This window comes from Idiotropiscis lumnitzeri, chromosome 19 (assembly GCF_059441095.1).
Source record: "Idiotropiscis lumnitzeri isolate Australia: NSW breed Sydney's pygmy pipehorse chromosome 19, RoL_Ilum_1.0, whole genome shotgun sequence".
NCBI classification, from domain to species: Eukaryota; Metazoa; Chordata; class Actinopteri; order Syngnathiformes; family Syngnathidae; genus Idiotropiscis; species Idiotropiscis lumnitzeri.
The window spans coordinates 5,551,506-5,575,036 of record NC_142409.1 but is presented as its reverse complement, the minus strand read 5'-3'; the positions used below and the strand labels follow the sequence as shown (position 1 = coordinate 5,575,036).

At 40.1% G+C, this 23,531-nt stretch overlaps 3 protein-coding genes across 4 annotated transcripts in view; all 3 read right to left on the bottom strand.

Annotated features, from left to right (window-relative positions):
- The window catches only part of stau2 (staufen double-stranded RNA binding protein 2), a 61,491-nt gene extending 54,036 nt beyond the window's left edge, over nucleotides 1–7,455 (bottom strand). The window contains exons 1-5 of the mRNA XM_088283364.1: nucleotides 7,395–7,455; nucleotides 4,728–4,935; nucleotides 4,058–4,188; nucleotides 3,743–3,902; nucleotides 2,921–3,056 (exon numbers count right to left, since the gene is read on the bottom strand). Coding sequence (XP_088139490.1) covers nucleotides 2,921–3,056; nucleotides 3,743–3,902; nucleotides 4,058–4,188; nucleotides 4,728–4,926 — 626 coding nt within the window. The 5' untranslated portion in view covers nucleotides 4,927–4,935; nucleotides 7,395–7,455. The remainder of the gene's footprint in view (nucleotides 1–2,920; nucleotides 3,057–3,742; nucleotides 3,903–4,057; nucleotides 4,189–4,727; nucleotides 4,936–7,394) is intronic.
- A 1,658-nt stretch (nucleotides 7,456–9,113) lies between these two features.
- Nucleotides 9,114–14,022, bottom strand: LOC148318240 (ubiquitin-conjugating enzyme E2 W). 2 transcript variants are annotated; one of them, XM_088283462.1, is made up of 6 exons: nucleotides 13,906–14,022; nucleotides 13,001–13,092; nucleotides 11,128–11,230; nucleotides 10,738–10,893; nucleotides 10,134–10,209; nucleotides 9,114–10,051 (listed from the first exon to the last, which is right to left on the bottom strand). In XM_088283462.1, the coding sequence occupies exons 1-6, from the start codon at nucleotides 13,918–13,920 to the stop codon at nucleotides 10,038–10,040; spliced, it is 456 nt and encodes a 151-aa protein (XP_088139588.1). In that variant the 5' UTR covers nucleotides 13,921–14,022; the 3' UTR covers nucleotides 9,114–10,037. The 2 variants fall into 2 exon arrangements, with proteins under 2 accessions (XP_088139588.1, XP_088139589.1); XM_088283463.1 differs by lacking the exon at nucleotides 13,906–14,022 and adding an exon at nucleotides 13,371–13,868.
- Nucleotides 14,023–15,136: 1,114 nt separating this feature from the next.
- Nucleotides 15,137–17,894, bottom strand: elocb (elongin C paralog b). The gene is made up of 4 exons (XM_088283111.1): nucleotides 17,751–17,894; nucleotides 17,298–17,322; nucleotides 17,032–17,175; nucleotides 15,137–15,579 (listed from the first exon to the last, which is right to left on the bottom strand). The coding sequence occupies exons 2-4, from the start codon at nucleotides 17,299–17,301 to the stop codon at nucleotides 15,389–15,391; spliced, it is 339 nt and encodes a 112-aa protein (XP_088139237.1). The 5' UTR covers nucleotides 17,302–17,322; nucleotides 17,751–17,894; the 3' UTR covers nucleotides 15,137–15,388.
- Nucleotides 17,895–23,531: the final 5,637 nt, after the last annotated feature.

Genomic DNA, 23,531 nt, shown 5'->3' with positions numbered 1-23,531 from the left:
CAAAATGAGAAATAAAGTCCGGAAATTGTCACAAAGCCATCCGTAAAGTGCATTTGCTTTAGTATTTGTTTAAATAGAACTTGCTCGATTTCAATAATTGCTCTTGGTCTCATATTGAAAGTAGAAAAAAAAATAATGAATAGACCAAAGCGCTAATGGACAGATTTCACTTCATAGACAGTAGAGATGTCAATAAAGGCTCGCCGACATACTTGAAGTCTGTGAGCACTCACAGGTTGTCTGAGCCCTGCAGGGATGATGGAGATTCATTTTTTCAAGGAGAAGCACATTCACTGCAAAGCTCTTTGTATTCCTTACATAACACACATCTACAGTACATCCTTGAGGCATTGACTTGACAAAAACGACTTGAGTGCGTTTTAATCAACAGCGGGAGAGACGAAGAATCTGCAATGTTGTTTAAAGTAACAGCGTTACTTTTATATTCCACTTTAATTTCACCCCACCTGAAATGTGTAGCATCAAGGGGATATTTATCGTGATTGTTGTAATTCACCCACGCAGACAGTTGGTAATGACGTGACGTCATCTTTATTAGACACAAAAATACTTCTACCTCCTCCCGCCTTGCTCCGTTCATTTTCTGAAATGAGCCACTAATCACCGCGTTATATGATGCTATTTAGGTGCCCATCACTAGACGTCGTGCTTTGCGTGATTGCGTGTCATATTGAGGACGCGTTCCAATCATATTAGAAATTGAATTTGTTATTGGAATGTGAAAGATAGAATTTCCCAAAAAATAAATAAACAAATCGTAATTTGGCATCATGCGAGATGTAAGCACAAGGCCCCAACAAGGGTTGTTAAGAGAACATAAAAAAAGAAGAATACATTGTACAATGAAAGTTTGATCCTGGAGCAAATTCTCTTGATTATTTCCTACACAAAAAAATTGCTTCAAAATGTAAACAAATTGAATGTGACGTGAAATTCTATTGTAGTTCTTTTTTTTAAATTATTATTTAAGTGAGAAACTAAAATGCCGGACGCTCAGTTGAGAAAACTGGCTTCCTCTTCGTGTCTGAGATAAAAAAGTAACGGCTCGTTTAGTATGTCAGCATGTTCACATGAGGAAATGTCACACGGCAGAGAACCCTCAGACGTTCATTCCTCCAGCTGACAAAATGTTACTGACATAACCAAATTAGGTGCGGGAGAGGGTGGGTGGTCAAAGGCTGCTCAGCCTTGCTCCTAAAGGAGGGGGGGATCCTGTCCCAAATCCAAATTCTGACAGAACACCTACTGGGACAAAGAGAGGGAGCCGCGCAATGGATGTAAAAGTCGGGGAAACATGGAGCAACTCAAGAAGCACAGAGACAATGCCGGGGAGGGAGGACGCTTTGGGGCCCTTTTTGAATTTTTGGTTAAATCGTTTCTGGTCATTTTGGGAATAATCACTTTTGGCCTTGACGCACTCAGAAATGCGTGTTCCAATGATAACCTGCTTTTCACATGTCATACACAGGAACATTTTTTTTAGCTAGCATTCATGACCGATTCAGACAGCATTTCCACACCGGTTGACTCACGTGAAAACTCGAAACGTCACATCGAGGGGGGATGTTCTCCAATGCAATATTTGAGAATGAACAATGGGACGGTTACGACACCACAAAAAGTCAATTGCTGATTTTAAAGCGGATAGGGATGGTCAGAAATTATTCACCGGCCCTTCGCCATAAATAAGATTCATTAAGACGCTGATAAATGCTCATTAGATATTATCGCCATATTTTCTCATCAAAGCACTTTCTGAATGAATCAATATGAGTCCTGGTGGTGATTAGCGCGCTGATGGATCAGAGCCCGACTGCCCTTTTAATGAGAAGATTTTCCATCAACATGATTCCAGATCACTCTTATTCATCATAATAGGGAAGGACATGGGCATATGGAAACCTTCAGTTCACCGCGGCGTCATTACGATGACCGATTGCGGCTATGGCCTGTCACTCTGCCACAAAGTCCGTCAACGGAGGAAGAGATTTCATATTCGCAAGGTCTCGCTTTCATTAATCCCACTGAAAGATAGAGACCTTGTGAAAACATAAATGACCTTATGCTAATGGATACTCTTTTTTTCGGCGCGTGTATCTCCTCACCACTCTGCCTCCCTTTGAAAAGTGCCGTGCCGCCTTTCGCATTTAAACTCGTCACTGTGACACTGCTAGACAAATACATTGGGAAATAGATTTTCGCCCCAACTGTCTTTAACCGCGTTTGTTGCTGCCTGGATTAAAAAAAAAAAAAAAAAAAAAGATGTGTGCCAGATGCCAAAACTGCTTGGCTGACGACACTCATTGAACCAACAATGCCACTGAATCACTCGAGATTCCTGGAGCTGTTTAAAAGTATTTAAAAATACACTCCAAAGTATGAACCACAAGAATTATTTTGTTTTCCAACTTTTTTATAACCAAATCATGACATAACCCCAAAATACATTTCTGGCTAGGAAGCCGCAAAATGGGTGTTTAAGTCACTGAGAAGAAGCTTTTGAATTTTTTTTAAATGAGGAAACACTGCCATCTAGGGGGAACATGTCAATGGCTGGCATTCTGCTCTTTGGATGGTCAAACAATATTACATTTTTATTAACTTACCACAGTATCTAAAATTATATCAGCATACATAGCTTTTTTTCCTGAATCCAATTTTTTGAAAGTTAATTTATGAGAGGCCCTTTCCTGCGTTTAGCATGCGGTCCACGTGAAACTTTACTTTTCCAGGTACACTGACTACCTCCTACATTGTCAGGTTGTTCGCCTTCATGTGCCTTGCGATTGGCTGGTAACCAGTCCTGTCAGATGGGATAGGCTCCAGCTCATAATTGTCGTCCTTTTATTGTCCAACATTTATCCACAACCCCCCCAAAAAATAACTAAATGAAGCCTACCTTTGGTTAAACATGCCTCTGAAGTTGTAGCAAGCTCTGTAATTGGGCATAGGCTTGGGATCTAAAGGCCTGTAGACAGCCGGTTCGCCTCTCTTCATAGCCAAACCATTGAGCTCCACTGTTGGTGTTATACTGCCTGTGTGAGGGAAAAATACAATCAAAGAATCATCCTCGAGAAAATGAGAAGGAACATTTCTAAATTCATTCATTCGCTAAACTTGGAATTCTGGAGCCTATCCCAGCTGACATACGGTGATCATATTCTCCCCTCAATTTAAAGAGTTCGGAGGTGTCTTAAGATGTTTGTGACATGCATGATTTAAATAAATAAAAAAAAATGTATTGTTCTAGTGGAAGCAGCTTATTCAAGGGATGACAAGCAAGTACTCGTGCGGACTGTGGCGAGCCGCTGCTTTCAAAACAGGCAATAAAAAAAATTAAATACAATTACAACCGCAATCCAACCTCACAGCATTGACAACTTCAACGAGCAATCAAATAAGTGCTGCTTATCAACAGCTAACGCTAATCAGCGCAGCCAACAAAATTATTTCTGACACTCGAGCGTAAGTGCAGAATGGCTCGCTCACAGACGCATTTTCAAAACGATTTAATCGGATGTTTAATGTCATATTGGAAGGGGCAGACACTCTAGAGACAACTACAGGTATAAACACCCATTTTGTGGCTTCCCAGCATTCATTTTGTTTTCTTTTCATATATTTATTGTCATGGCCAAAGTAGCTTCTGCAAGTGAGTGATTCTTTCATGTGATCCTTTCAAAACTAACAAGCAGAGATGTTTTCTCTTTGCTTACAGTACCTGGATTGCTGTTGATGTCCACCTTGGGCGAGCGGGGCATTGGCCTGGGAAGGACACTCTCATCCAGAGCTTTGGAGGCTGTCGAATGCTGGGCCTTTTTAATACTCGAGCCCTCCGCCTCCCAGACCTGCTCCCCAAGAGTCAACTGCACTGTGAAGATCTGCAACAGCGACATCCGGAGGCGACGGCATGTTATGATGTTTTTTTTGTATCAAACTCAAAGACATGAAGCCATTCAAATTGGCATTGTTGTTGGATTTTTTAATAGAAATATTACTGAAACTACGACTAATAATAATGGATTCCTGTCGTCACCTTGGCGTGTGCAGGGCCTCTCTCGTTGAGGAGCTTGTACTGTGGCTGGATCCGATTGAAACGGGCTAACTCATTCACCAAACACATTGGAGTTTTCTCTTTAGGGTTTGCCATGTTCTCCTCGGGTGAACCTGACGAGAGCCCACAGAGGAAGACACCACTGAATGCTGGATTGCGGAGAGAGTGCTTTTCATTTTGTAACGGGGGGGCCAATAAGTGTGACCAGAGGGCGATGAGTTTGGAGTTGAGTTTTTGAGCACTCACCAATACCAATGAAACAATTCGACATAAATATGACACACATTTAAATAGTGGTAACACAAATGGACATATGACTAGGATAAATGTCCTTAGAACTTAATTAAATGCGCTGCGCAATGCAAAGCATTCTGGGAACTGAAAAGGAAAGTTAGACACTGATGCGTATGTGGTGTTATTCTTTATGTCGGCAGATGAGGCAAGAAACTCAGCGGAACTGTCTCATAATAATGGGCCTTCTGTGCTCAAAACGTGTTTTATTGTCAACGTAAGTTTTTTATTTTTTTTTTACTATGAGGTATCCATCACTGGTATCGGCAGCCTTCATGAATATCGTCTACCCCGAAATAAGGCGTATATATCGATTTGATACAGAAAGAGAGACCTGGTATCCGAGATTGCCCATTCCTACCTGGCGGTGTGGCAGGCACAGGAGCGTCCCCAAATCCAGCTGCAGGAGCGGGGCAGGCGGGTGTGGCGGACGGGCTTGTGCCGTTGACAGAGGATTGCAGACCCAGGGATCCTGGGCTGGCCATGGCCGCCAGAGGACCTCCGGAGGAGAGGCCAGGGCCAGCTTGGGGTGCTGAGGTCTGTACTTTTACTTGAGCCATGCTCTATTCCTAAAAAAAAAAAAAAAAAAAAAAAAAAATTAATAAAAAGATACCTAGAGTTTGAGATTATTTTCATCATTTCCCAAGAGACTTTTTCTTTCAAATTCAAACCAATGGGCAACCTGAAACAGATGGTGTTTGGACATTGACAATTAATCTTTGTAGAAATTCCAAGCCTTCAAATTACTTAACCAGTGCACTTTTTAAGCAAATCTAACTCAGTCGCTCAGCATAGCACACACGCGGATGCCCCGGTAGCCATTTCACACGGACAATGACGCTTTATTTGAAGGATCTTCTTTCTCATGTTACTGCCACTAAGCTCCACCGGAAAAAGGGGGAATCCCGAATGCCACAATGGCCTTGCACTCACATTTTGAAGTCAGCTCTCGATGAGTAGAAACTAAACTTTGGCCAGTCAACTAAGGCCAATGTAAAAAATAAAAACAGTGCCTTCTTTTAGTATTTAAATAATATAAAACAGTGGAACCAACAAAGGCCCCCCAAAGTAGGATGGAGTCCAACTGAAATTATATTGCATGACATTACATGAGATGAGATGTCAGCAAATCTTGACAGACATTACCGCAAACAGTATTTGATGCATTCATTTTGACAAATGTGCTTTACAAATGTGCACCATTGTTGGCAAATAGAATTTATTGCAACATCGTAAAAAAACTTGGCTGCTCACTACCACACAGGCAATACAAATATTTAAAAATCAATTGTGCGCTTTACCCAACGTTGAGCATATCTTAAAAATTACATATAAACAAACCAAACACAAAGATGTTTTTTTTCTTAGGTTTCCTGCTGGCAACCCTTCTAATTTGAGTACTATCGAGAATGCAGACACACCGTCGAGCTGGGTCATCAATTGACATTTAATCATGATTTGGATTTTGGCTTCAATTAGACGATCAACATGGTGTGTTTGCGAACTTCCGACAATGTGAAAGTAACCTGAATGTACCGTGTTGCTTGTGCAGCAAGCGTGTGCTTTAACCTATTTAATGACACCCGAGTTGGAGTTCACTGTAACACGTTTTTTTCCCATCATTGCTCTTTAAAGGACTTGAATATTTCACAATATTTTTCGTTAAATATTAGATAGCTACAGTCCTATAAATGACGAAATTCAAATTTTTATTCTAAATATCTGATATTGTCTCCATAGTTCATCTAAACCTTTTAATCACTAGATTACAATTCAACTTTCAGGAAGAGCCAGTGGTGGTGGTGACCTCAAGATGACCAACAAAGCCGACCACACACACACAACGATTATCTCCATCCCAAACCAGAAATCTGAGAATGCAGCCTGTGGATCGGCCTACTATGTGGCATCCTTCAATGCAGTTGTGCTCATGGATTTGCGTACAGTGACATCATTTCAAGAAGCGTCCAATTATTTAAAGAAAACAGAACAAGGCCATTCAAAAGGAATGGAATTGAAATCATCATAAATGCCATTTAAGAATTGCACAACCATTGAACAAATAATTCAAACTGCCAATATTTCACAAATTTTGACAGATAAATTCAATGACCACATCTGTAAATCAGAACAAGAGGTTTGATACGAAAAGGCAAGACAGTGGGTGTGCAGAAATCTCAATGTACCGCTGCAAGGTCATGCTATTTCTCTAATCTGTTGCCTTCAGGTGTTTAATATTTAATCAAAGCATCATTATACAAGAACAGTTTGAACCCTCGTGTTGTAATGTTTAAGTGTTGCAGTCCAATAAATACTCATTTTCTTCTGCAACAAAACTACGTTAGCAAGTTGTTTAGAATGTGTGCATTATTACACATAAATGAACTAGTTAGTAAACCAAGTTAATTGTAGATGTAGGCAGTATAATGTAAAATAAAACTACCACCGAACATGACATTTGCAATTTCTGCTTGCAAGTAATTCATTGCGTTCTCACGTCGACACATTTCCTCGTTCTTCCGTCACATTGTGCACAATTCGAATGCCAACCAACCACCCGTAAACACATCGTTCCTTGCCTCAAATTTACAGATGGGTGTTAGGTTGCATGCTGTCTACGACGCCAACAGCATTCATGAAGGCTGCGACTGTGTCCACTTTAGCAGGAAGCTAACGCTGCCAAAGCAGAAAAATCAACCTTTCCTCTGCATGGCAGCTGCCCAAAACAAATGATCGTGATGTGCAAGGACTCCAGGACGACTATGGAGTCTGTTCTTGGTAACGATCTCTTATTAAGCAATATAATGTCCTGTTATGATTGCTTCGGCTGGTTTCAAGCTCATCATGGCAGGTCGGCCGAGCACCCCTCTAGTTAGCATCACCATAGCGCTCCATCTACCACGAAAGTCACGGCACTTTCAGTGCACATCGGCAACGTAAGCGCAGTGACAGCAGCATAGCAAATAAACCAAAGACAACCTTAAAACAAAGTGACGAATATGCATGTGCATTTATTATTTTTTTTTACCTTTGTTCAGGGCCAGACCCCAGTTACACCTCCAACATTGGCAAACACTAAAGAGAACTGGGGGCAGTTGAAACATACCAATTAATAAGTGTGGGTAATGAAAATGAAAGTACAATCAAACCCCTAGAAAATTCAGATTATTCACTTTTAAGTTTGTACAGAGGTAGCGTCTTGTGTAATCCGATGATTTTGAACGTTTTATATTGCCTTGATAATGTTTTAAAAGATTTAGGCAAAGCTGGAATGAAATCGAGACCCCCGTGTTGTGAATAAATGGTTCAGCCCTAGTTTTCGTCTTAAGCTGTGTCCATTCTGATTTTCTTTCTAGACACAATTTACTGTAAATTCATTTTAATAACGCAAAAATTGATCTTGATGTATAAGTAAGTTTGAGAACGCTCAAATGGGCTGTTGAAGTATTTTAAAAGTGGGGGAAAATGCAATAATTTGTCAGATATAATCTTCCCTGCCGTGCATGGAGTGCACTTTCAAAATTTTAAGTACTGTACTTTACAGCTAATGCATGTTTTGCACTTATTTATATGTATTTTTTAGTACAAGTTTTACAATAATTTTATTATATTGTATACGTTGCTGTCAGTTGTGCTCGCGTTCAATGATGCTCAAGTCAGGGAGCGTGTAAACGTTACCATGACAACTATGAAGCGCTTTGCAGTTTTGGTTAAACACGATTCATTACCGCTGAATAAATTGACTTTTTTGAAGACACGGTTACAGATAACGGCACCAGTAATTCACAGTTAGTGCACACAGTTAAACAAAAGTGAATCTTCGCTTTTATTATCGATTATGAAAATGAACAGGCACCTATTACACAGAGCTTGAACATCCCAAAAACAATTGTTTCCAAAAATAAATATGAAACCCTTATTAGTTTTGCTCAAATAATAATAAAATAAAATCTGCAGCTAGGGAGTTCAAACCACATTGTAAATGAAAAACCAATGACCCACGTAACTTATTCACCTGCAAGATAAAGAAAAAATTCTCTTCAGTGAAGGCTTTTGCTAAATCCCCTCACAAATCCTGTTATGGCTGCTTTGTTAACACAATCATTTCAGTACCACCATGTCTGACAGCGGATGGGAACGTTTATAATGAAAAAACACACATACGGTTAAATATTTGTCTATAAAGTTATCAACATACTTAACATAAACCATAGCTGTGTGCTGTGATCTCTACAGCAGGAGTACCGTCTTATTCACATCACTTAAAACAAATAACCCGGGGGGAGTAAATGCAACAAAACAAACCATGATGGAAAATTCAAGTATCTTTGTTGTTGGTTTCTTGAGGAAGTGATTACACGTTCAATGACCAAGGCCCTCAGGAGGTGAACTTTGTAATGTCTATCCCATTAAACACTCACTTTGTCAATTTTCGGGGAATTATGGCATTCGCCATGTGTGATGCCACTACACAAAAAAAAGAAAATAGTCAAAACATGCATGCTATGCCACTCTAATAAAACTACTTGAATTTTTGTTCTAGTATGCTTTGATACCGACTATACACATCCTAATTGATTAAACATTATAGGTCAACTCCTATCATCACTAGGCTAGGAAGTAAAGCCATCTTCCGTAACATCTTTCACCCCCTCCCCCCAAAATTAAAGCCCTATATACAATAGCTCCGGACATGTTATAATTTTACAATATAACAGTCTCTTTTGGTGAAAATATAGTTAGAACATCTGATAGGTATCTTTATTGGAAAAAAGTACCTGAGCCATAACGCTGACCAGGCAGAACCACAAAGCCATTACGACCCCCCCATTCTCTATCTTTTGTGTAAATAAAAATATATATTTCACAATAAAAAAAAAATGTAGTCAGCGATCCATGCAACCCCACACACAAAATAGTACAAAAAGAACTAGACCTTTTCAAAACATGATTTAAAACAAAAAAAAATGCAAGACATTCTTTAAATGAAAAAGGGCCATGCTCATTACTTAGGGTGGACACGTCGAGCTAAAGTTTGAGAACTTTGAGTTTGACCTAATGCCACACTTGTTTTGTTGCCACATGTACCAGCAGAACCAGTCTCCAGGGGAACGATGAGCATTTGTGTTGAGGCTTGAACTAAAACCAATGAGTGGGGCTGCTTACAGTGTTGGGAATGATGATGTACTAACAGTGCCTCTTAACTACATACTCTCACAGTGCATATAATGTATATATATTTAAAACAAAAAACAAAAACAGATGAAGCATTTTCTTGGGTTTCATGGTCAGGTCCCTTCCAGAAATCCTTTCGGATAACTCCTTTGTCAGCCCAAGGATGCTTCCATCAGATGGTTATTATTGCACAACACAAGGACATTAAAGTCCGCACACACACACACGCACACAAAATGTAACAATTAAAAAAAAAAATCCATCTCAAGTGCATCTGAAATGGTTCCATGGTGTGCCATTCTTCGTTATTACCAACTAAAACATGCATGAAACTGCCCAGCGGGTGGGGGGAATGCAGTCAGGAGCCTCCAGCGCATTGGTGTCTGTCCATTGTTCCAGTCAGAGGTCAGAGTTCAGAGACTGAATGATTAAAAAGTGCTTTACGTAGGTCAGTAGGACTTCTTTTCTTCTGTGATTATTACAAACCTTTTGTACATTAGCAAGTATCATCTGGAACGACAATGACAAAAACGCTGGTAATAAAAGACATCAGTGGTGGGTTTCAATTCATCATCCTTGGGGAAGTACTCACCGTGATACCACCATTTTGTCTTCTTTGGGTTTTTGTTACACGTTCTTACATAAAAGGAGTTGTCCGGTGGTCGTCTCTGCAGGAAAAAAAAACAAAACAAAAAAACATGCTACATGATGCTACAGTTACACAGAGGGTGTGAGGTTTATGTTATAAACGGAGGACACCGTGAAATGATGTGTCATGTAAATTTTGCTGTTTGGCAGCAACCAACAGAGGGAGCAATTGATTTAGTCTCCAAGAGCTTGGCAGAACGAATAAATGTGCTTACATCAGATAGCAGAAGGCCCAATGAACCTGTCAATACCTGTTGCCATTCACATAACAAAATAAGTCATGGCTACCTGCAATTAAATCAGCTTAACTGTCCCATTTTTCATACCGGGTAACAATTTGTAACTTGAGATGGGATCAACGTTATTTCAGTCCAAGTACTTAGTGACATTTTTGCCTGGTAGTGTGTCTGGACTTTTTTTTTTTTTTAATGAAACAGGTGCCTTGTCTCAAAAGTTCAGCGTCATGTACCCAATTATCTACCATCTGATAAGCGATCATGAATTTTTTGCCATCCCTAGATTCACCATTCCCCCAAAAGGCTCCTTACCTTTTCTTTGCAGCTGGACAACATGCTAATAATGCTAAGACAAACAGATTGCACTGAGAGGGCTGGCGACCAGTCTTCCGTCAGGATGGATAGACAGATGTGACCGTTGCTATACACGTGAGGGTGGACAGGTACATTGTCCCCTGTGAACATTACCTGCAACAATGACACAGAAGGACAAATCGCTTACTTCACGTCAAATAATTCCAAAAGGTACTACACATAAAAAGTAACAACTTAGGGCTACAATGGGAGTTTTAGAGTACGAAGAACTCTGGTGAGTTGATCTTCAAACCAGAACGGCGTGCTTGTAATGTGCTCACTACTACCTCCTCGAAAAGTCTCAGGCGACTAAAGTTTGCTTTAACGGTGTGATCGCACATTGCTTACCTGAGGTGAATCGAAAGGATATCGACTACTAAATTTGAAGAGCAGCTGAAATTTTTCTCCTTCGTACAGCGTGCCGGGGGCCCCTTCCATGTCTACGATCCACCTGAAGAAAAGCACGGCGTTACAAACGGTGAGCACGATACACTATTTCCTCAAATAGTGGCCAGAAGTACAGAACTGTGTACAGCACTATTAAACAAAATTTGCTGTTTCTTAAAAGATGATTGAATGCATCAAAATAGGACCAGCCCATAACATGAATAAGAATTGCCTGCACATAGAACGCCCCATGTATAAGAAAAACAGGGTCATAGATAGTAGCATCATAATCAGTGGCCTAATTTCTTCCAGTGAGTGAAGCTGATAAAACATCAAGAACTTGTGGCTTTGGTTCACAGCCTTGGGGAGCTTTCGGCTCATTCCTGGTGTGCGCAACCATTCAAGCGTTGTGACAATCAGGTCAGTGCTTTACTCTGAGGAGGCGCAATGTTTACACTTCAGCGTTTCAAAATAGCTCCAGGAAGTACAGCGGTTTCGAGTAGCTCAGCCACAATCCGCTGGTAACACTGGTCACCTCCCCAAATTTCCCATTCAGATCAATAATTTGTTCCAGAGCACAAACTGTCACCACAAGAATTTTATTGACTGCCCAGGCAATGTTTTAAGCAACAATAATGGGTTAGGAATGTTAATACACATAACAGTTATGACATTATATTTAAAGCGGAATGAAAAATTTTAACAAGGTCTCGAGTGATATGCCGACTTAGTCTGTCACTATCAATATTTTTTTAGTATTGTTTAGTGATAAAAAAAAGCAAAACATCACGCAAGAGGTTTGAGATTCAGTTGTTATATTACTGAATATAATCAGTCTGCTTTCATGGAGTGCGTTTCGGGGGATGCGCAACACAGTTATTTCCAGTGTATTTTTTTTTTTGAATATGCGAACACAACCAGGTCGACCAGCGTCCCTGAATGTAACCTAGAGAAGCTCAATGTAAATTGACATCAAGGATGTGAAGATTCCATTAACCTTGCACCATATAAGGAAAAAGACAAAGGCCAGCTGAGCATATAGTTGACGTTGGAGTTTCCTTGTTTGAACTAGTTGACTCCAATATCACATTTCTAAAGTCAAACCATCTGCTCTATCATAGTGTTAACAAGAACCAGTCTGTTCTATACACTGTAAACAGACAAAAACAAATGGGCACCTTATCTCAGTCATACACACACAACCCCACAGAGTATGCAATCTTCCACGTTTGCTTCTAAGAAGGAATTGTCTTGACCTTCGAGTCCACAAAAAAAAAAATATATATAATGACTCTCCCTGGGGACTTGCTTTATGCAAACAGAAATGCATTCAATGTCAACCCACAGCACACCAGAAGGGCTCATTATAAAGGTTGAAATTAAAAGGCACACCCATCCAAAGCATCGCGACTCGAAAATGTGCATTCAATGCAGAAGCCAGCCAAACTGGTTGGAAGACTTGTCTGTCAGGCAAAACACAAAACACTTTTTCAGTCTGACCATGGAATAAAGTTGAAGCATTTCCTTGAAAGCGTAAACAATGACATTACTGTGTAGTAAATAGTAGTAATGCTTTAAAATGGATGTGAGGTAGGCCAAGGAGCATTAGTTCCTTGGGATTGCCGCCTAACTCATCCACTTTTAATGTTCAACATTTTAAGAGGAGAGATAGAGGCCACAACACTTTAATTCACAGGAATGATCCCCATTGCTTCCTGCTGAGAATACAAACGAGTTCATAGACTCACTTCTTTGCCCATAACTTTCATTCAAAGGAAGGACAAGCATTAGTAGTATGGAAATTCAAGGTTAAAAAAAATACAAGAATACTCACTGTGTTATGGTGTTCTGTACACTTTTTTCATTCAGCGTCATTCCTGGAGGCGGATCATTTTGCAGGGCTAATAATTCCTTTTGTAGCCGTTTCTGTATATGCATAAAAAAAAAGAATATTTACCAAGCAAAAGTGCAGAAAAGCCAGGCTACATTTGCTCATCATTTTAAACAAAATCACGAGTCTCACTGAAGGCAAATTCTAGTCTTACCATATAAATGTGAGATTAATTCACAATATTTTGATTGCTCACATTTATGAGAAAGAATATTTCAATGTGTATTGGCTGTGTTTCTACAACGCCACTGTCCTATAATTTGATCTATTGACTATGTTTTGACTTGGAAATAGAAACAGATTCCACACATACAAGCATCGTCATTCGGTGTATCCTGGTGTTTATTCAGCTGTTGGACCACTCTTGTGTAGTTTTCCTATTGAAGCGATGCACCTGTTCAGCTCAAGAGGAAACTAGAACAGGTCAACCTGCGCACCGCCTCACAAGCTAACTCAGCCGAACAGCAAACGTTCGGCCGTCGTTTAACTGAACGAACCTTAAATCTGAACTTGTTACATCATATTAGTTGAGGGATCAGGGTGTGAGTCGGGAAACTACATGGCAGGGCATGGATATTTTCGCCCCGGTTAACTGGTTTCCTGCGCGAGCCTTCGCTTGCTTTTGCTGTTGATGATGATGTGCTAACGTTCGTAATGCTAACACAAGCCAAGCGTCCGGACTTGCACAGTTGAAGTCGAAATGTGTCAGCGCATTGGCACTGACGTCATCGCCACTTCAATTAAAAGCCGTGTTTTGCTCATGACGCGGTGAACAAAAAAAGGCCCAAAGAGTGTGGACAAGAGCAGGTACACGATCAACTTGGGGCCGCTGTCATTTGTGCTCTTACCTGCATCGACGCCATGATGGAACCCCCTCCCGCCCCCACGCACCAGTAAGCTCACAGTGCTGGGGTGATGACGTCAGGGGGACACGTGACAGCTCAAGTTGTTTTGACAGGAGAAAATTGCCCTCGTATATTTTTCCCCCATTTATTTGGAACAGCGATTGTATTCTTAAAACGAGCAAACTACTAAATTTACAAAATAGGAATGATAAAAATATTGTTTTCGTGAAGAATTTATTTAACTCATGGCAAACTCCGTGGTTCTGATTTTCTAATTGAAAAAGCGTTTAAATTTATGTAATAGTGGAATAATTATGCTCAATTTAGGAATGCTTACTAAATTATTCATTAGAAATAAAGCTGGAGAATTCCATGGAAAAATACCACAATATACATGCAACTATCTTGCATGTTTCACGTTTTATTAAAATTGAGAAGTGTTCTTTTTGCAAAGCTGAACCTGAAAGTGTGACTCATTTGTGCTTTTTGACAACCCCATTAGTGCTATATTTTGGCATGACCCTGAAAACTAAAACATGCAAAACAAAATACAGGATCATTATTGGATGGGGGAAAATACCACACTTTTCTAGAGATAAAAAATGTGCACTCTTGTTAATTTGTATGTTTTGGAAGGTTTCACATTCATAAATGTAAATTTCAAATTCCAATCTCGATATTAAGGGTTTTTGATTTGTGATATTTATTTCAAGTCTCGTTTTAATGAATAATAAATGTTGATCGACAATTAATATCCATTCAGAAATAATTAAAAGGAAACCCGCAGATATCCATATTTACGTAAGAATCTGCTGATTTATTTTTTCTCTGTTATTTGGTTATTTTTCTGAATTTATATATTTTTGTTTTGTTGTGTATGTATGCAAGTATGTAAATCGGATTGCCTGATCTTGGTATTATAGTTTTTGTCAAAATAAATCAGACTCATAGTTGTCCCTTTGAATCATTTCAGAAAAATAAAAAAAGTGTGTCATTCAGCGTCATCTAAATTTACCCTGTAAATTTGACACTTCGTTTGCCATCTAAACTTGCACTTGGTAAGAGGCCATTTTCACAGTTCAGTCTTGCCAAATCTCCACATGAATGGTTGACATTCAATCTATCAGCCTCTATAAAATTGAATTTCACACATTTCATTCTATGCTCCAAATGCCAGAATTTAGTTGCGGCACATTTGACTGTCAAACAAGTAGAGAGAGACACATACTTTACACTCAGTTCAAGCAACTCTTTACTAAGACGGGGGGGAGGGAAGATGGTGGGTAGACCAGACACGTTTGTCACATAATCGGAATAAACGCAACCTGCCGTATTCATACATTATATTAAAATGAAATCCTTTAATACTCAAAACAATGATTGATATTCTGATGCAAAATCATTATGTTTTACATGGTTTTATGGCAAAACAAGTTAAATAGTCAAAAGCAAAAGTGTTTTATAGGCTACTGCATAAACAGCAACTTTAGCAATCCAGGAAGTTAGCCGCCATAAGCAGTTCCAGTGCAATCTCGGGAGCGATGGGGAATTCAGGGATTTCCGTGGAGCTGTTGGTGTAGCGGACCTTGTAAGTGAAATACATGCAGACCTTGGACAGGACATGAGAGGGAATCTCCCGGAAGTTGACTTCGTTGGTTTCATTCTCGGCAAACTGACCTGTATGTAGAGAGTAAGGTATTCATGATGAGCTTGAGGTTGTCAAAAGATAAATACCAAGATGTAAACACACACAAAAAGTAACTTTTGTATCACGTTCGTATTTTCATGTCCATTACAAATACTTTTATCCTACTTTCATTAATAAAAGGAATTCGCCTCACTGTTGCAGTAGCATTCAAGGGCTGTATCCTGATTGTCAAAAACAAATTTATTCCGATTGATTATTAGTATGAACACAATATTAGTGAAAGTGGAGACACACGCACATTAAAAAAAAACAATAATCTATATAACAACATTTATATAAATTGATTTTTATGATTCAACATACATAATTTTAAAATAAACAAAATATAAGATACACCACAAAATATATGATTTGAAATTCAGGACAGCTTCTGTCAGATAAATGGCTGATACGCTGCCTTGCTGAAGTTTTAGCCATCCTTTTTCTACCTTGTGCCACATTTCAGGCTTCACACAAAGATATATTTTTATTCACCCCTTTTTTTGCTTACTGCAGCCAATTGACTTCAGAGGATCTTTCTGGACCTTTGAATGATCCAATGTTGACCTAAATGACTGATGACTATAAATAGAGTCCACTTGTGTGTATTCTAGTCTCAGTATAAATGCACCTGCTCTGTGACATCTGGTCTCAGAGGTCTGTTAAAAGAATATTGGGGAGCAAATAGACCCATGAAGCCCCAGGAACACATCAGACAGTTTTGAGTAAAGTTGTGGAGTAGTGCAATCATTCATTTTGAAATGGACAGAGTATCAGACCACTGCAACCGGCCATGCCTTTACGCATTGAGCGTGAACAAGGAAAGCACTGATTAGAAATGCAACCCAGAGTGTCATGATCACTCTGGATGAATTGCAGAGATCCACAGCTAAGGTGGGAGAATCTGTACATTGGGGAATTATTTGCACAGTGCACAAATCTGGTCTTTATTGAGTGGCAAGGAGAAAGAACTAGAAGAAGGTGATGTGGTCAGATGAGACCAAAATTGTTCCCAAATCCAAAACATCGTGTTTGGTGAAAATATGTTTTTTTTTTTATTATGTTTTAAGAAAAGTTTAAAATATACATTTCATTCCACTTCACTGAATGTTTTGCAACTTTTGCTGCATAATGCAAAACTGTATCCGTACATTTTCTAAATGCCATGATGCCGCTGCACGCGGTGTGTCTTGTGGAAATGCCGCTGCAACACTTACTGGTATCAGATGTTACAGTTTTATTACAGCCACCAAGTGGTACCACCTGTTTTTTTGAGCGGGTGCAGCATTAACGTCTCAGTGGGGTTGTTGCAGCCATTAAGCTATTTGCGGATCAATCATCACACCATCTACACTGTTTGTCATCACTATTGTCAGGTATGCAAGAGGTAGTGAATCAGAGTACCTATTGAACAATATGTTATACATCGTGTGGATCCTCACCTGGACCACTCAGCATAGCCTTGATAGTACCCGATGTCAATGCATGTTCTCTTTTCACAATGAACTCGTGGCCATCTGATGATATCAATTTCACATACATGGCTTCTGGTCCTTCACAGCCGCCATAGGTCCTTTCTTCACCATCTATGAGACACAGGCACCGTTTCTGATATGTGTAAATCAAATATTTAGGCTCATAGTAGTGCATTGCGTTCTTAACAGCTGTCATCATTTCTATATACTGTAAAGAAAACCTGATAACTCACCCATGCCGATACAGGGGGTCTGATCCTAACAGAGACAATAAAATCAAAAGAAAACTGTATTAAAATCAGTGTATAAATACATGTGCACATTCTGCGCTAGTAAATGAAACGGGAGTGGCGATGTGTACCAAGACGCTGACTCCATTTCGGCCCTTTCAATGTGGGACTAACATCGCTGCAAACCGACATTTTTTCCAAAACGTATTTTGGAGAGCAAATAAAACGATGTTGAAAGTGTGTCCTTAGTTTGGTCGATCCTACGACTAAATTGGCCGTTCGCCGCAGTTCGTGTTAGCTGTCTCATGCTAAACTGCTATCATGCTAATGCCGGGACAACTCGCGTTTACTGAATACACCACCTTTACAGCGAGGCACTTGAAGCTCGAACAATCATCGTGACATTAACAAGCACTAAATACTAAGTAAATAAGTAAATACATCAATTAATCTTACCACTTGTCGGTAGACTGTGGAATAGCAATAATGCTTTAGCTAACTTTAACAGCCGGGATGTTGACAACCGGAAATAGCGCCCTAGTGTACTTGCGTTAAAATATTCCGTGTTGCCTCTGTGGCAATGAAATGTGTTCCTTCACTACAATTGGACACTTTTTATGTTTTTTCACAGTGCATATATTTTGGTTTAATCTACTGGAAATATTGTTGTGAGTAAGCGGTCCACACTGAACATACGGAGAATTTCACTTGTACTCTTATCACGGTTGTATTTACATACCTGAAATTGCTAACCAAAACTGCCCCCCCAAAAAACACACATATAAGAGAAAAAAATGCAAGAACATGCAATGATTGCCTCCTTCAGCTCATCGAGATCCCCGTGCAGCTTCCTGGGTGAATACAGCCATGATTAGTCTAAACAGAAACCTTTGAAGTCGTGACGTTGACGATGCGCGTAATCTTTGAACTGCTCTGTTAGTTATCGTCAGTAGAGCATTTGCATTACAGTATTAACTCCGGTAGTCATGTGGAAGAATACATTTCAAATCATTCACCAAATTGTGATTTTCCCGTATTTTTAAGTTTCACAAATACATGTGATTTTAACTCCGCTTTGTCATGTGCATGATAAACTATCAAAATTGCGCATTCCCAAGTGTAGATAATACGCAAACACAAGGCAACACTGTAAAAAGTAAGTGAAGCGCACTTGCACAATTGGTAACAAGAGTATAAAAATAACTGAAATGTAAACTGCATGTATTCTGAGGTACGTCATGACAGATGACAGAAATGTAACATCCGAGCGTATGGACATAATATCACGTAAAAGGCGTGCATCTTGAGTTGCGATACTGTTCGGCACAAATGGCAGCAAGCGATTGCAAAGTCAACAGTAGTCAGTGAATGTCAATATGGCAGCATAGTCAAGGCAACAAAAGCAGTCCAGCGTAGGTGTGCAAACGGTATAGTGCAAAGAGAGTGCATCAGTGGTGTGCAAAAGGTGGGTGGGAGCTCCTTGGCAGCATAGTGAATGGAGCTGAGGGTGGAGAGGGGTAAAAGCTGTTGGTGAGTGTGGTGGTGCAGGGTTGGAGGCTCCAATACCTCTTCCCAGAAGACAGGACTGAACAGATTTGTGTGCGGGGTGGCTTGCATCGCCCACGATTGTGGCCATATTTCGGATGAGGCGGGTGTTGCGTGTGTCTTCCAGGGAGGCGAGGGTGCACCAATGATTTTTCCAGCTGACTTCACTGTGCGCTCCAGGGCGTTCCCGTTGTAGTTAGTGCAGCTCCCGAGCTTACCCAGTGTTGCTGCTAGATGCGCTCAGTGGTTCATCTGGAGAAGTCAGATTGTTGAATGTGCGTTTGTGGATCAGTGGGCACGTTTATTTATTTTTGAGACAAACCTCACGCAACTGCAAGATAGAATATCCACCTTACACACACACGCACACACACAACACCTCTCAATACGCGCGTTGGAAGGCCGTCCACTTTCTGTCCGCTAGATGGCAGTGTTGCCGTTGCTGTCTATATTAAACCCTATTGGGATTCCCGGAAGTTGTCACCGACTTTATTTCTAACACTGACCAGGAGATGGCCGCAAACGAACTACTACTCACATGGAGAAACTTGTTTGTACTGTGTTCATGAAAGAAAAAAATTAAATAAAATAATAAGACACAATTAGTAATAAACCTTAAGGAACATTAACCAAGAAAAATCAGAAAACGCTTTTAAATGTGGTTCAGCAGCGTTATTAAAAATAAACACATATGAGACAAGTCCATTTTGTTTCCCCACTTATTTTCAAGTTCAAATTTTTAAATGTGATGATTGTTCCTGTTCAACCTGAGGCGGCAACACTCCCTCCTGGCGGACGGAGAAGGGACGATCGTTCAACAAGTGAGTGTTTAAAGCTGCCGCGGTCGTGAACTTGTGGATATTGTAGCTCATTTCAAAATTGCGTGCTGTTTGTCTAAAAAAATAAATGCGCGTGCCCACGGATGCGCAAACGCACATTCAACAATTTGCAACCAGAATTGACTATTTCAAAAATGATAAGTCATGATAAATGGTCAATCAACACGTGAAAATCACGGATGCATTTGTGGATCTCAAAAACACATGAAAATCACGAATATGCCTTATTTGTGTGAATAATTGTGAGACAAATCCCCCTATATTCAGATAAACAATACGGACTATTTAAATATTCATATTTCAGGTGATAATTGAAGTGACACTTTTTGTCCTGCAGGGGTCGTGTGTGTAGCAGAATCCGCCCCACCCGTTGACAGTCTCCTCCGGCTGTGATGGGAGAGAGCAGGTGCTCATTGAATGTGACAGTGACATTTTGCAGGCCCATAAATCTGCATTCAAGATAGAATGTGTGAGTTAACAAGCATGCGCACTGCACTGTCATACGATTTTTTTAACTTCCACCCGACAGCCAAAACCCCCCCGCCTAACCCCTCCCACTTCTTCCATCCATGCCAAAAATTAAGGTGTGATGTGGGAACACCCTTATTCTTGGCAGTGCAAAGCTACACAATTTTAGTGTTCGGTGCTCATGACCTCATAGATCAGACAGTTGAGAAGTGGACTGATAGTCACGGTCAGGTTCGGAATGTGACAGTGATTGGTGTCGCTGCATGCCCAAAAAGTGATGACTAGGGAAATGTGAGGCAACCGAGAGCTATAACACCTAAGATAGTCCACAGAGTGGGCATGGTGTGTCTTTGTGGAGCAAAAATAAAGCAATGAAACCACACAGATGCTACACAAGTGACTCCGCTGACCTGGAATTTGTTTTATAGTAAGGCCTGGCTTTCACTGTGTTCCAAGTTCTGTTGGCGCATGCACGCACAGACACACAGTGAAAGCAATCAGTGACCTTCCAGTCCCCCCCCCCCATTACACCATTAGTGCTTCTGATCAGAGCAGGCGGGTGGCGGCAGCCTCTTTTATGTCTCTCTGATATGACCCCGCCCCAATGCAGCTGCTCGATGCTCTATTTTAGGGAGACTTCCTTAACACACACCGGCTTACACATGCACTTGCAAGCAGAATGTACATCTTTTGTCATGCCAAGGCAAGTGATCTTCACCCTCCTATTGACATCTTGAACATACTTTCTCTTCAGTACGCTGCAATGACAATGTTAAGAATTTGTCTTGTTTTGTAATACCTAATTTATTGAGGTTTATTGTTATATTGTGCACTTTACAACTGTCATTTTTTTAAATTGAATTTGATAATAGTCAAAGTCATAATTTAGAGTTCTTTAACTTCAGATAACACAAATACCAAGACTTAGAGAACGTTTTTTGAGAAGTAAATTAAGGCCAAATGGAAATCTTTCCACCAGGTTGAACCTAGCAGATTTCACCTTTAAAATACTTTTTTTGTTTTATGTGTCCGTTTTACAGTAAACCAACTGGGTGTGAAATCAATCGCTTGAAGCAAGCATACGGTGCCTCTTTAAATGAGAGTATCAAATACATTTTATAAATAACACAATATAAACTGTTGTAGACAATGTAGTGAAGTTGTATTACTCAGCACTACTGAGTCTGAAGGTTCTGGGCAGAGTAGATTGACATGAATAGTGGCTTAAAAAACGATTGGACGAAAAAGTCCAACATGCACATTCACGTACTGGAAGTATGGTACAGCTAAGAGCCACTTTATAAAATGGACAGCTGTACCTAATTAAGTGTACAGTTTGTGTATAAAACAATGTGAGGCATCTTTACCGTACTTATGTATTAATTTTTATTGGTGTTCTATTTATCAGGCTACATCACAAGTGAATGACACAAATGCCGGCACATACTACATTCTTGACTCAAATATGAATGCCACAAAGACTTTTCTTTTCTTACAGGTCCTTGTGCATTGTAAACCAGGTCAGAATGTCTAGTGGTGATATAGGAAATGGATGGGGGGAGGAATGTCTGTGGGCATTTTTTTTTTTCAGTTAAAAGAGGCAAAGGCCTGTCACAATTAATTGGAGGCTACTTCCCCCATCACTTTCTTAGCCTGGAGCCATTCAGAGTGACCTGCTATTCGAACGTTCTATCTATCTATCTATCTATAGTTTACTGACAGCTTACTTAACATTTCATCAGGCTTTAAATGGCACAAATGACACTTGAGCAGATGTGACAACCGCTTAGCATTAATAGCTCCAGGCCAACGCGATGTTTACAAGGTAATTTACGACAATAAATCACACTACAGTATCGCTGTGGTTAAAATCTTTGCCACAAAAGATAAACATCTCTATGGCATTTGATCAAATTTGTGTATTTTTAAAAAAAAATATTTGGACTGTCCCCAGAGAAGGTCCGGTAACAAGATGCCTTTGGTGGGCTTAGGGTTTTATAACTGAGCTTTGCCTATGTAAATTTAACAGCTAAGCTAAGCTAGCTATGCAAGGCACGGAAAGCGGATCGAGTTCATGATGATGGCTTAGCACAAGTTTGAAAAGTAAAAAAAAAAGAAAAAAAATGCCACGGTGCTGAGGAGACTCAGTCCAATTTTAGAAGCAGGTTTCTTAGCAGTGAGGCTTTTACAGTATTTGAGGGGGTGTGCTGTTGCTTCAAGTTGTACAAATGCGACGAACTCTGCTACAATCCACAAATCAAGCCTGCATGGTAAAAAAACCACACCGCAGCTCACCTGGAGTTTGCCCAAAGGAACCTAAAGGTCTGTTGGATTAGACACAAAATTCTGTGGTCTGACAAGACAAAGATAGGACTCTGTGATGTGAATGCCATCGTGACAGTGAAGCTTGGTGGTGGGCGTGTCATCATGTGGTGGCGTCTTTCAGGCGCAGGAAGTGGGAGACTGGTCAGGATTGATGCAAAGATGAATGCATTAACGTACAGAGTTACACTGGACAAAAACCTACTTCACTGCACCTTTGACCTCATAGGTCGGGCGAAAGTCCATCTTTCTGAGGAAAAAGCAGCCTATATACTCATATTGCCTGCATTCTAAAATTTCTGATCTATATATATATATATATATATATATATATATATATATATATATATATATATATATATGTAAATTGATAACGGCAAGAAATGCTGTCTTGGCCCAATACAAATAGGTGATTTGATTGCCCTCCATGACATTAGCAGTCATTGGTATGTGTTAAATGGCCTCTTTGATGACACTAAAGACCTACAGGGTTTCAGTTTATATTTGGGCACCGAGTGCACTTAAATCTTGGCGGGCACCCTGCACATATGAGAATAGTAACTGAGATATTGTATACCATTACTGACAAGCTGGGCGTCACATTTGTGTTTTACACTCTCTAGAGGACAAACACAGTCTTATCAGTTTACAGTTATCTCGTCACACAAAATCTGTGATGCAACAACCTTTTGTGCCGGTGCTTTGACAGAAGGTAGCTTAAAGTAGTAAAGCAAGACAAAAAATGCAATGTGTAGACAAATGAATCCCATGTAGATGAGAGAGGCAGATGCAACAACACAAATCCCAGGCTAATCAGCAATGAAAAACAGTGAAAAAAAGTCATCTGTCTGTTCTTGCAGCACGACTACAACAACCTGGGAAAGACACTTTGATTACAACCGTCAGCTCCTTCCCATGAGACCTCATTACGAGAAGGTCACCAGGAGGTCTTTCATTGCTTGGAGGGTACATGCACATTATCAACAGGAGAGACCCGCAAGTGAACACTGGAACGGAATCTAAAACAGTTAGAAGCCATTTTGGTGCTGGTGTTAGTCGACCT